This window comes from Emydura macquarii, unplaced genomic scaffold (assembly GCF_026122565.2).
Source record: "Emydura macquarii macquarii isolate MOO-44397 ecotype Brisbane River unplaced genomic scaffold, CSIRO-AGI_Emac_v2 contig_2897, whole genome shotgun sequence".
Lineage (NCBI taxonomy): Eukaryota > Metazoa > Chordata > Testudines > Chelidae > Emydura > Emydura macquarii.
In genome coordinates, this window is record NW_027133034.1 from 19,538,628 (window position 1) to 19,552,775 (window position 14,148).

The 14,148-nt window shown below is 39.7% G+C and overlaps 1 protein-coding gene across 2 annotated transcripts in view; it reads right to left on the bottom strand.

Moving 5' to 3' along the window:
- The window catches only part of MEGF10 (multiple EGF like domains 10), a 94,484-nt gene that overhangs the window by 15,452 nt on the left and 64,884 nt on the right, over positions 1-14,148 (bottom strand). For both annotated transcript variants that reach the window (XM_067568793.1, XM_067568792.1), the window contains exon 13: positions 3,586-3,732. In XM_067568793.1, coding sequence (XP_067424894.1) covers positions 3,586-3,732 — 147 coding nt within the window. The remainder of the gene's footprint in view (positions 1-3,585; positions 3,733-14,148) is intronic.

The window sequence follows — 14,148 nt, forward strand, 5'->3', positions numbered from 1 at the left end:
GGCTCGCACCCTGAGCAATCCCATTATTGTCAGAGCAGAGGAGTTGCACAGGTTGTAATTCAGTGGCAGAATTAGGCTTAGAGCATTCAAGCCATATTTTACAGCCAGCCAAAAAAATACAAACAAGAATGTGACTCAGATCAAATATATTTTCTGTTTAAAAAGAGGATGAGAGGAAAAGCTTTCATGAATTATGTTTGAATAAATATGTATATCTAAAAATTAAAGGATGAGTATTGTTGTTTAATCTTTTTTCCAAATACACAGGAGAATGAAGTGAGATAGTTGTATCCTTAAGAGGAAAGACTTTACCCTAAGGCTTTGCCATTACTTATTTCTCATATTTTTTCTCACTTGTTGGACAAATCTAAATCACTTCAGCCCACTGCTGTATTGACAGAAATCCACAGGTACAACATGTTTTCCAGCCATTCTTTAAATTAGCCATTCACTGCATTCATTACCAGATTTCAGAGAACTACACATCACCTCTGGTTTCTATACAACTTGAAACCAGAAACACCGAGGCCTCCAGTTAATGTTTATGCCAGTGGTACTAGTCCCTTCTTCAGAAGAACTACATCGCCCGCCACATAAAGAGACCGAAAGAAAAAAGGCCTGTTGCATGGAATTTCTTTCTTTATTTCTCTAATCCCTTTTGGCATTTATTTCCTAATAAATTAAGATATTAGGTAATGCTTCAAGTTAAATGTCTTTTGTACAGCAGCAATTGCTACTTACCAAAATAACCTGGTATCTTTTCAGTATTTGAATTTAGTTCGAAATTCAGCCTCCTAATTGTACACTTGATACAGGTTGCTTGGTCAAATCCCTCTAGAGTGCTTCACCATTTTCAAGTGATGCACAGGGTCAGTCATAAAATGTTCCTGTTTATGGAATACACATTTTCTCATTGGGCCCTGATTTATTTGTGTGACCATTTGTCTTCTTGGTCTCTAGATTGTGCATCAGAGATTGGTCCTGAGAAGCATCTGAGTGCTATACTGTGGAAGCCATTATACTTTATTATACCCATGGTTCCAAGACACTAGGAAGTCTTACATTTATTTAATGGGATAAGAGGGAAGGTTCTCTTAAGGGTCAGTAACTGATTAAAAGACAGAAAACAAAGGGTCAGAATAAATGGTCAGTTTTCAGAATGGAGAGAGATAAAACAATGGTGTCCTCCAGGAAACTGTACTGGGACTGATCTTGTTCAACACATTCATCAATGATCTGGAAAAGGGTAAACAGCGAGGTGGCAAAATTTGCAGACAATACAAAATTACTTAAGATAGTTAAATCCAAAGCAGACTGCAAAGAGTTACAAAGGGATCTCACAAAACTGGGGTGACTGGGCAACAAAATGGCAGATGAACTTCAATGTTGATAAATGCAAAGTAATGCACATCTCATCTATACATACAAAACGATGGGCTCTAAATTAGCTGTTATCACGCAAGAAAGAGATCTTGGAATAATTGTGGATAATTCTCTGAAAACATCTGCTCAATGTGCAGCGGCAGTCAAAAAAGCTACCAGAATGTTAGGAACCATTAGGAAAGGGAAAGATAATAAGAGAGTATATATCATAATGCCACTATATAAATCCAGGGTATGTCCACACCTTGAATATTGCAAGAAGTTCTGGTCACCCCAGATATTTAAAAGATATATTAAAATTGGAAAAGGTACAGAGAAGGGCAACAAAAATGTTTAGGGCAGTGTTTCTCAACCTGGGAGTTTAGAGGGGTCGCAAGTGCAGAGCTGGTATTGGGGGTGGCAAGAAAGGCAATTGCCTGGAGCCACAGGGGCGCCATGAAACTAAGTTACATGCCTCAGCCCCGTGGGGGTGGGACTCAGGCTTCAGGGGTACAGTAGTTTGGAAAGGTTAAGAACCACTGGTTTAGGGGTATGCAATAGCTTCCATATGAAGAGATTCGAGATTAAAATGACTGGGACTTTTCATCTTGGAAAAGAGATGATTAAGTAGAGATATGATAGAGGTCTATAAAGTCATAAATGGTGTGGAGAAAGTGAATAAGGAAGTATTTTTTACTCCTTTTACATAGAACCACAAGAACCAGAGGTCACTCAGTGAAATTAATAGGCAGCAGGTTTAAAACAAACAGAAGGAAGTACTTCTTCACACAACGCACAGTCAACCTGTGGAACTCATTGCCAGGGGATGTTGTGAAGGCCAAACTATAAAGGGGTTCAAAAAAGAATTAGATAAGTTCATGGAGGATAGATCCATCAATGGCTATTAGCCAAGATGCTCAGATATGCAACTCCATGCTCTGGGTGTCTCTAGCCTCTGACTGCCAGAAGCTGGGAGTGGATGACAGGGAATGTCTGTTCTATTCATTCCCTCTGAAGCATCTGGCATTGGCCACTGTCTGAAGACAGGATACTGGACTAGGTAGACCCTTGATCTGACCCAATATGGTCTTTCTTATGTTGTTAGGTTCTTAATGTTCTTTTGGATTAACTGATTTACTGAAAAAGTCTTGAAAATAATTATATCACTTGCTAGAAATGCTTAGAGGATACTAATACTACAGTAATGTCAGGCATTTAATATTAGGGTCAACCATATTCTTCTTCTTGAAATCTTGTCATTCCTGGGCTTTTGTGACTCCATCCACTACTGGTTCTCCTCCTGTCTTTTGATAGTCATTGGGTGGGTCTTTCTCCTTTCCTCTTTCAGTGGGGCCTCCATCCTCAGGCCCTTTCCTCAGGCCTCCATCCTTTGCCCTTACCCTTCTCCCTCAACACCCTACCTGTGGGTAGGAAAAAAGGCTACCATCTCTACACTTAATGACTCATAAATCTGCCTCTACTCTGGATCTTTCTCCCTCTTCAATAATATAAATGAAAAATGCGATCTGAAAAAGCTAGGAAGGTGGTGAGTTGTGATTACTACTCCTGGATAGTTAAGAATTGTGCACACCCTATTATTTTTGTGATCCTATTTTCTACCACCCCACCTCAGCCCATTTGTTTGTCTCCTCTGTTTGTTATGTAGTGTCTTTTAGACTGTAAAACCTTTCATATTTATATGTTTGTACATACAGTACATTTGTGTGCTGTATACTGTATTAGTGCATCGCATGAGGCCCTGGCTTGGTTGGTGTCTAGCTGTTCCTGCAACATAAATGTTAAATAATAGCACTAATTAAGCTAGCAACTCCTGTTGAACTCAATGGGAAATGCAGGTGTTCACCATGTCTGAAAATCAGGCTTCTTTTTATTTAGTTGCCTAAGTATGGATTTAGGCACTTGAATTTGAAAATTTTGGACTTTGACTGCAAGCCCCTTTACTATAGCAATGTATAAATAATAAATAAAAGTATAACAGTATAGAAACAACAAGAAGAAACATTATTGATAGGAATTATTTGAAAACTGAAGGTAAAGCATGTTTCCATGCACCTGTACATTAGCACAATTAAAATGCAGAACGTCGGCCTGTTACATCGTACATTACTAAAACTACACAGTGTTATACTATACACACTGTTATACATATATTTAAAAAAGGAAGAAGGGAAAAGAATTTTAAAGCATGGATATTTTCCTTACTTCTTTGACAAGTGGTGCCTCTGTATCCTGGTGCACATTCACAGATCCCATCATCTGGAGAGCACGAAGCTCCATTTTTGCAGTAACAAGACAATGAACAGTTTGGACCCCATTGTCCCTCGGCACAGACGCTGTCACAATGCATACCTGCGAGCCATTAAACACACAGCTGTCACCAGCAGCACTGGGAGTCAGATTCTATAGACCACAGATAACTAATAACAGGGGTGAAATCCTGGCCTTATGGAAGTCAAGGGCGAAACTCCCATAGACTTTAAATAGGATCAGGATTTCATCCCATTCTTTAATCAGGAACACTACTTTGCACAGCTTTGACTAATAACGGGCATGAATGAGGCATAATTTTAATAAATGGTCACTTGGAACTATTATTTATTCTATATTGAGTAATAACATTGCTACACAGTTTAACCCTTGGCTTCTAGTGAGTATTTTCACCATTAGGGCATTGCCTCATGACATCACCAAACCCAACATCAAGAGTTATTACAATAAGGAAGGGGATGGTTCTTGTTCCTGCTTCTGCCTTTCCCGGACCCCACAACCCTGGATCCCGTTATATTCCCATTTTGATGATTGTGTGCAGGACTTGATCCTATGGAAAGCATCTCTGCAGCTCAACTCTCACAGAACCTATGAGCTACAGGAGATCTTACCTTCAAGCTTCATTCCTGCTGAGCTTTTAAGATCTGCAAAGCTGAAGTTAAGCCACAATGATTTAGGATCTCTTCAGGTGCTTAGCTTCAGCTTAGCAAAGCTTAAGACTTCCACAGGGCCGAAGCCTCCAGTTCTCCAAGCCTCCAGCATTACAAAAGTTTTGGGTGTCTCCCATGACCTTTCTAAAACCAGGCCTTGCCCAACCCCTCATTTTCACAATAGATATGTTCTGGGTACCAGCTGCAAAGAGAAATGAAATAGAAAAGTGCAAAACAATCCAAATGCAGCTATAAAGAATGGCCTTTGGTGCCTCTGTAATGATTATTCCAGAATAGCAGAAGCTCATTGTCACTTTTATGTGAGGAAAATATGCAAGACAAGGCAAGCTACTGAAGGAACTGCTCTTCCGAGTGTAAAAATTCTTAAGGTCTGAGATAGTTTCATGTAATAATAGTGATCGGGACAGGGAATGACTTCTAATTAGTGGTGAGCTGATTACCGCTAAGCCTCATACCAAATGGAAAAATGTAGAGCACACAAAAGGTTCAAAACACACCATGTGAACATTCCAAAATGCTTAGCTGCAACAGAGTACTAAGGACATCAGTCATTTAGTGTTTTGTCTAACTGCTTTTGGCACAAAACTGAATATAAAGTTGCCATGCCCTGAACTCCAGTACATAAACTGGCACAAATCATAATATGAACTGCTAATTAGAATCATAGACATTTTTTTCTTTACAAACCAGCAACACTAAATCTAACTTTCCTGATTTTCTTTCTTTACCCACTTCTGAAAAGTCCCCCCGCATGTTAAATGCCAGTAAGCAACCACTGTGGTGCTTAAACTTTATTGTGTCTACAGTACTTTGTATTAGCAACTGACGATTACTGTAGTGCCTCTATTTAATGAATCATTTGGCTAAAGAAAAAGTGGAGTAAATCCAGTCACAAGTACATCTTGCTTTGGAAGTATTTCCAGCAAAATATGGCTCTGGTTACTTACTGTCAGACTTTTCAAAAAGGCAAAACAGACAGTTTCACATGTGATATTTAAGAAAAATGTTCTGAAAAGTGAATATCTAGTGTTAGTGAAATGCTGACAACACTTGAAAATAAATTACACCCTCTTCATCCATAGAACAAGCACAGTGAAATCCCCCTCCACTCTGCCCTGCAAGAAGTGCCCTGCCAAACTACCTGAATACAATTAAGGAGAGACCACCTCACTGGTTAGAGGAAAGGTGAATCTCCAGATCCTTAAATCTTTGGCTTCTCTGTTGAGACTGTCAAAAGGGGGGCCAAAATAGTGCCAATAGTAGTGAAAATATATCTCTATTAGAATCCAGATACAGGTCACCTAATGATCATAAGATAACAACAGCCCTTCGATTAATATTGACCTGAAAAGAATTTTTATTATCATGAGTGAAAGAATTCCTGTATCTTAACAATACCCCATAACATCTGATTTTGTTGCCTACATCGAGATCTTGATTGTCCTCCTTTTATCTACAGTTGAGACACAAAAGAACCAGCTTCTCAATAATGGGTAATTTTTTTTTCAAATTTGGGTACCTAATGTTAGGAAAATAAGTCTACATTTAGGCACCTAAGCGGTCTAATTTTGAGACATACAAAGGATCCCCATTTGAAGTCAATAGGAACTGTGGGCTTTTAACATCTCTGAAAACCAGACCATTTAGTTAGATGCCTAAATATGGACTTACTTAAGTACCCAAATTTGAAAACTCTGGCCTGGGTTTATGAGTTTGTAACACCAGCTGACAAATGCAACACATTTCAGAATTAAATTGTACACTGTCTGCTTTAACTCATTCTGTTTGTGCATTAGTCTTCGTATCAGACACAACTTCACGCAATGGGACCCTATTATAGTGAACACATTTTTTTCAAAGGGTTTCACTGGGGCTGAGTTTGGTTTCAGTATATAGTGGTCACTAGCAACAAGTCAGCATTTGCCAACAGTTACCACAGAGAGTTATCTAAGATTATGTAGTCCAGTGAGTTATATCAACATTGGGCTCAACTGGGCTCCCATGATCTGCCCACAGAGAAGCCTCTATGACATGCTATGGGGAGACATTAGGGAAGAAGGGGCATAGAGTCTGTGCCCATAGGTCAATGAGACTTGGGGGTCCAACTTGAGCCATGGAGACGTGAGAAAAAAAGACAAGCTCCCCCTATAGTGATCAAGGAGAAACCTCCCTGAAGAAAATCTCAACCATTTCCTTTTCTTTATCCTCTTCCCATGTGTTTTCTGATGGTGAAGGTGATCAGGTGGAGAATTATTTCATGATACTTAGCAAAGGAAAAAATATGGTGTCTCAAATACTACTGTGCAATAACTAAGGACAAATGTTGCATTTTTAAGGGAGACTGCTGTATTTGGAATAGCAATTTGCACAATGTAATGCATTGAAAAAATTCTGAACTTTCCATCTGCTTCATTATAAATGGAATTTCATTATATCTAAGTTCAGTATAAGCAAAACAGGTTCCACTCTATTGGGGGTGTGGGAAGAAGGGGCATGTATAAACAGACAAGTACATATACTGATTTAATGACTTATTGTATCTCTATCTATATATTTAAAAATATAACATCCATAGGGATAGGATACAGAGTGACCTAAACAGACTGGAGGATTGGGCCAAAAGAAATCTAATGAGGTTCAACAAAGAAAAGTGCAGAGTCCTCCACTTAGGAAGGAAGAATCCCATGCACAGCTACAGACTGGGGACCGACGAGCAGTGGATAAAAAGCTGGATAAGAGTCAGCAGTGTGCCCTGGTTGTCAAGAAGGCTGATAGCATATTGGGCTGCATTAGGAGGGGCACTGCCAGCAGGTCGCGGGAAGTGGTTACTCCCCTCTATTTGGCAGTGGTGAGGCCGCATTTAGAATATTGTGTCCAGTTTTGGGCCCCCCACTACAAAAAGGATGTGGACAAGTTGGAGAGAGTCCAGCGGAGGGCAACAAAAATGATTAGGGGGCTGGAGCACAGGACTTATGGAGAGGCTGAGGGAACTGGGCTTGTTTAGTCTGCAAAAGAGAAGAATGAGGGGGGATTTGATAGCAGCCTTTAACTACCTGAAAGGGGGTTCCAGGGAGGATGGGGCTAGGCTGTTCTCGGTGGTGGCAGATGACAGAACAAGGAGCAACGGTCTCAAGTTGCAGGCGGGGAGGTCTAGGTTGGACATTAGGAAAAAGTTTTTCACGAGGAGGGTGGTGAAGCACTGGAATGGGTTACCTAGGAAGGTGGTGGAATCTCCATCCTTAGAGGTTTTTAAGCTGAGGCTTGACAAAGCCCTGGCTGGGATGATATAGCTGAGGTTAGTCCTGCTTTGAGCAGGGGGTTGGACTAGATGACCTCTTGAGGTCCCTTCCAACTCTAATATTCTATGATTCTATGATTAGTTGTTATTCAGATGAGCACAAAAAAGAACTTAAAAACAGGGAAATTTAGTTTTAATTTTTACATCTACATAACTTAAAAACTAATTTATTTCTGAGAGAAGGGTAGAAATTCAAAAAGATTAAACAAAAAAGACAAAGCAGGCTCTGATTTTGTATACTACATTTCAGAAAAGAGAGCTAAGCTTTATAGCAAACCTATGAACTGATGAAAACAAGATTTTAGCAGGGTTTGCCAGGGACATTTTGACATAACCTAACAGTTGTCCCTAATATTATACCTGCTGATGAACATTATGATTTAAAAATGTGTATTTTCTTTCTCATGCAATAAAAGTATTTTTGATAAGTTTGTGTGTTGCTTTTGATCCTGATAAGGAGATCTGTGAAGAAATGTTTTTGCCAGGGCTGCGGACAAAGAGCTCTTTGATGGCCTCCACAAGTTGCTAGGCAATAGCTGAATGGTCATGATAAACTTCAGCTAAGTAGCTCTGAAGAAATGCTCATGCATTTAATGCCTAGCGCTTTATGCCAAGGGCCTCACACCTAAATCAGCATTCCCTCGGCATCCGTAATTGCATGAATGAAGTAAACAACTCTTTTCAGATACTAGTAGCAGAATGTTTACATACTCCATATACTATACTTTTAATATTTTGAGAGTGAGCGTCCATCCGAATCAACCCACACTGAGAGCTAATAGCTTATTTATTTTTGTCCTTAAGAGGAAAATTCCATAAATAATTATTTCTGATCTGCAGTGAGAGGCAAAGCTATTGTTCCCAGACACTGAGCATGCTTTCTAACTAACTCATCTTCCATCTGTTTGAGGAAAATAGTCCAACATAAAATAGAATAAATACCATGATACTATGCAGGTGTATTTATACCCTATATGGCATATGGAGTCTCCCATGATATCCTTAATGAACAGAATCAAGACCTGTTTGTTTTTTCCTGCTATAACTCCCATAACATAACACTTGAGTTAATTCTGACATACAAGTGTATCTGAAAGCAGGATCAGGCCCTCAAAATATTTCATGAAATTTTGGCCTCTATTAAAATCAATGGCAAAACTTCCATTGACTGCAATCGGGCCAGGATTTCACCCCTTGTTCTTATTCACACAAGAAACACTTTTCCTTAAACTTATAATAGTTCAGTTCAAAAGGAAGCTCAGACTCCTGAGGGAGAAAGCAGGTGCATCCTAGAATGGATAAAACCCAGAAGAGCTTCCCTAATTCTTTGTTAGATGAGTCAGTGAACACTTAGCCTACATCTTCACTGACGGCGGCAAATTCACCGCCATCAGATCGATTTCTCTGGATCGACTGAGCAGTCAGTGAAGACCCGCTCAGTCGATCCAGAAATCGATGTATTAAGACCACCTTCTCAAATGGCGTAGCGCTGCGTCGACAGGAATGCGGTTCCCGTCGGCACAGTGCAGTGAAGACGGCGCGCAGAACAGAAGCAGAGAAGTCGACAGGAGTTACGCAAGTTTTTTGCATAGTTTGCGTAACTCTGGTCGACTGCCGCCGAATCTCAGAGGTAAGTGTAGACAAGCCTTAGAAGGGAATGTGGTTGGAGTGAGTGTTTGATGGAGAGAGCAGACGTGGACAATCTCAAAGGGGGAGATAGTTGTTAGGGTGCCTTCACTGGCTCCAGCTGAGAAAAGGGAGAAAGGCCTTGGTCTCAAATTAAGGGAAGCTGGGGGAACAGATAGAAATTCAGTGTCTCAAACTGGAGGAAATATTGGATCACAGAAATTTTTCATACCAATTCAGACCATGTGGAATCACATTTTGCACAGTGTAATGCATTGAAACAATTCTGAACTTTCCATCCACTTCATTATAAATGGAATTTCATTATATCTAAGTTCAGTATAAGCAAGTCAGGTTCCACTTTACTGGGGGAGAGAGGGAAGAAGGGGCATGCATAAGCAGACAGATACATATACTGATTTAATGTCACTGTAATGTGGTAAAGGAATAGATCTCCAGCTGCCTTTGTAGGGATCAAGCCACAGCCAATCTCTCTACAAAATCCCTGCAGAAACAGAGGCTGGAGCACACATCTTGTTTATTTTAATTAGAGGAAGAGCCCAGTCACGTCTAAGATTTTCCAATTTTTTAGTGTGTGATCTTTTCTTTTCAAAGGCTCTATTGTTCCCACACACTGCCACCTTCCCGAATGATACTTAACTTTTCAGTTATCACATTCTTCACAGGCACCCGGAGGGGGTGAGAGGGAGGGGAGATATAAAATAATGTCTCCTTTTCTTATGTTAATCTATTGAAAGTTTGTTCTTAAAAAAGCAAGCACTATCTCCTCTGTATGTAGGAGGAGTCAGTGTGCACAGTCCCAACAGGTTTGGGGACACAACGAACCCACTGTAAAACAGAATGGGCTAAAACAAAGTATTGTTTTTTAACACATCATCCCATGTGTTTTGGAAAGTAATTGTGCTCCTTTATCATGGTACAGAATTATCAGAAATCTGTAGCAAAATATGATTTACGATGATGGCTATTAGTATGCTATAGCATTCAGAATGTCACTGAGACACAGGGACAGGACTCAGGTCTTTGTGTTCCAAAAACACAGACATCAGCCAATTAAGCAAAACAAGAATCTCCTTCAGCTGTGACCTGTATAGAGCCTCTGACACATGGCTGAGCATTATGATTCCATTAGGGCATTAGGTACACACCATTTATTACAGTGATCTTTTTAAAGAGAGTCAGTGGTCCTCTTCTGATTTATGCTGAAGTGGATCATGTTTTGCTGTTAATGTGGGGAGGGAATGTAATAGGAAAAAATACATAAAAGGTATCACACATAGTATGCAAAAATTCATACTGACTAAAAAGATAAGGAGAGAGAGAGAGAGAGAAAGAAAGTTCTCGTTCAGGCATCCCAGATATCCTGTTTATTGATATCAGTGAGGGAGGTTTTGATAATGACAATTCACTTTGTTATTCAGTAACGAGTGTGGCTCCCAAAAGTAATGTCAGGATCACATAGTAAAAACACAGCACTTCCTCATTAAAGCAGACATATGTGGTGATGGACAATCTGATTAATATCAGCAGGTGTCCAGGTTAGGAAAAAGCCACCATCATCCTATCTGGCATAACATATGGTTAAATACAGTACACATGCTGGTATAACATAGACTGGAATTATTGCATCTGTCTTTTCCATAAGCCAGTGCTAATTTTTTGTATACATAGCATATTTCATAATCCCCAGCACCATGTAAACCTTAAATTGATTTTTAAAATTCATGTGCAGTATCAGTATGACATGATATTATTCTAGGATCTCCAAACATCTAACAAAACAGTGTGCAACACAGGAAACAAATAATGTGTTATCACTGACTAAGAGGTAAAGAGTATTTAAAGTTGTCTGAAATAAAATCTTGTGCTTTTTACACTGGTTCAATGGAACGTCTTGACCTGCTACTGCCTGCTAATTTTACAGGCCTGTTCCAAACTCTACTTTTTCATGGCTGTTTGTGGAAAAGGTGAGATTATGGGATAAGAATAATAGCTTTGTTATGTTACTGAAGTTGATGGATGATGGTTATTGAGAAGAATAGTACATAGTACCCAAGTGTATAAGATTTAAAATTGTAGTTTGAATTAGATATAGAGTACCCTGTGCTTAAAAAGGGAACTAGAAATACCAAACATACATAAATTCGTGTGCATGGACACATTGTACCAAACGTATGGTCACTATTTAACAATAAGGGATATGTGTGTATTTGAGTCTCTTTTATTTTTAAGGCCCTCTTATTTTAAAGCACATCACTCTTTTCCATTGTCCTAATTATTCTTCTCCCTCCAAATGAAGACATTAAAAAATATCAGAGTGAAAGATGGCAAATGAAGAAGGGTGGGTCTGTGCCCAGAGGTCATCGGAAATGTGTGTGGGTGCTTCTCTTTTATACCATCATAATTCATGTGACTTCTGGAATGCATCAGAATAGTGAGTACCAAAAAATAAGCCACTCCATTAATTCCAGCTGTTCTAAGCAGGGTGGGGCTTCTATATGGTGAACATTCTTGGTTTAAATTCTAAACAGGGCTGGGTTCTTATAGGGTGAATATTCTTAGCTTGAATTCTCTAAACAGGGTGGGGTTTCCTTTAGGATGAACATTCTTAACATAAACCTCTCACTGTGTAACAGTAGAAGATACTGTAGGAATAAAAAAGATTAAAAAACATTATTCTGATTACACCTTGAGCTTTGTGGTAGCTCATGACAATGTAATATCCAATGGTGAGTTTACAATTTTGTTCTTAAAGTACAGAGAGTCCGAGAAGCAAAACAATATTTTGGGGGCATGGCTCATATTAAAAGCAAACTTATTTATAAAAATAAATTAAATACTATCTTAATTTGTAGGCATACTGCTCAACTGTGGCTTTGCCATGAGTCCAGAGTCTGTGACAACGTTTTGTTGTGCTTTCTCAGGAGCAGCCAGTTCCCTCACTGCTCCTGAGAAGGAATAACTTGTACCAGGTCTATGCCTGGTGCAGTGCACACTCCCCAGCATGCTGGTGCAGCTATCCAGCCCAGTGTGTTTTGGGAGAAAGAGGTGAAACTAAGGGTCCTCCCAGCCTCTGCCCTCTCCCACCCACCTGCATGAGTAAGGCACATAGAAGCCCTACTTCCTCTCCACATTGCTATCCATGACGGTAGGCATATACATGGCTCTTAGGAGAAATAATGAAAGCTGAGGAAAAGTACTACCTACAAAATGTTACATGTATTGGCTTTGTACCTGCTCCCCCATATTTACCACAACTGCTACTGCCTTTAACAATTGCTCAGCATTTTCTGAAGATCATACTTGATGCCTCAGAATCAATGCATTGCATAATATTCCTCTGATGTATGAAACTGCCATCTGAAAATGCCTAATATCTGCTTTTATTTTAAAAGGGAAGAACTCTATTATATTTACAATAAAGTCAATTGCAATATTCTTTGTTAATATTAACAAGAAGGAAGGAACACAAGCCAAAATTGGGAAAGAACAGGTTAAAGAATATTTAGATAAGTTAGTGTATTCAAGTCAGCAGGGCCTGATGAAGTTTATCCAAGGGTACTTAAGGAACTAGCTGAATCAATCTCGGAACCATTAGCAATTATCTTTGAGAACTCATGGAGAGCGGGTGAGGTCCCAGAAGACTGGAGAAGAGAAAACATACTATACCTATCTTTAAAAAGGGGAACTAGAGGCATGTCTACACTGCAGTTAAACACCCATAGCTGACCTGTGTCAGCTGACTCAGGGTCACAGGCCTCAGACGGCAGGGCTATAAAACTGCAGCGTCGATGTCTGGCATCGGGTTGGAGCCCGAGCTCTGGAAACCTTCAAAGAGGGAAGGTCCCACAGGCTGGGCCCCAGCCCAAGCCCTAACATCAACACCACAGTTTTACAGCTCTATAGCCCGTGCCCTTAAGCCTGAGTTGGCTGACATGGGCCAGTCACAGCTGTTTAATTGTAGTGTAGACGTACCCAAAGAGGGCCCAGGGAATTATAGACCAGTCAGCCTAACTTCAATATCTAGAAAAACATTGGAATAAATTATTAATTTGTAAGCATCTAAAGAATAATAGGCTTATAAGGAATAGCTAGTATAGATTTATTAAGAACAAATTATGCCAAACCCAACCTAATTTCCTTCTTTGACAGGCTTACTAGCCTAGTGGATAGGTGGGAAGCAGTAGATGTGATATATTTTGATTTTAGTAAGGCTTTTGACACAGTCGCAGATGACAGTCTCATAAGCAAACTAGAGAAATGTGGTCTAGATTAAATTATCATAAGGTGGGTGCACAACTGGTTAACAGACCACACTCAAAGAGTGATTATCAATGGCTCACTGTCAAACTAGAAAGGCATATCTAATGGGGTTCTGCAGAGGTCAGTCCAGGGTCCAGTACTATTCAATATTTTCATTAATAACTTGGATAATGGAGTAGAGAGCCTGCATATAAAATCTGCAGATGACACCAGACTGGGAGAGGTTGCAAGCACTTTGGAGGACAGAATTAGAACCTCAAATGACTTTGAAAAATTGGAGAATTTGTCTGAAATCAGCAAGCTGAAATTCAATAAAGACAAGTGCAAAGTACTACACCTAGAAAAGAAAAATCAATTGTACAACTACAAAATGGGGAATAACTGGCTAGGTGGCAATATTGCAGAAAAGGATCTGGGGGATACAGTGGGTCACAAATTGAATATGAATCAGCAAAGTGATGTTTGGCTAATGTTATGGGGTGTATTATGGCTAATGTTATGGGCTAATGGCTAATGTTAAGGGGTGTATTAATAGGAGTGCATATGTAAGACACAGGAGGTAATTGTCCTGCTCTAGTCAGTATTGCTGAGGCCTCAGCTGAAGTACAGTGTCCAACT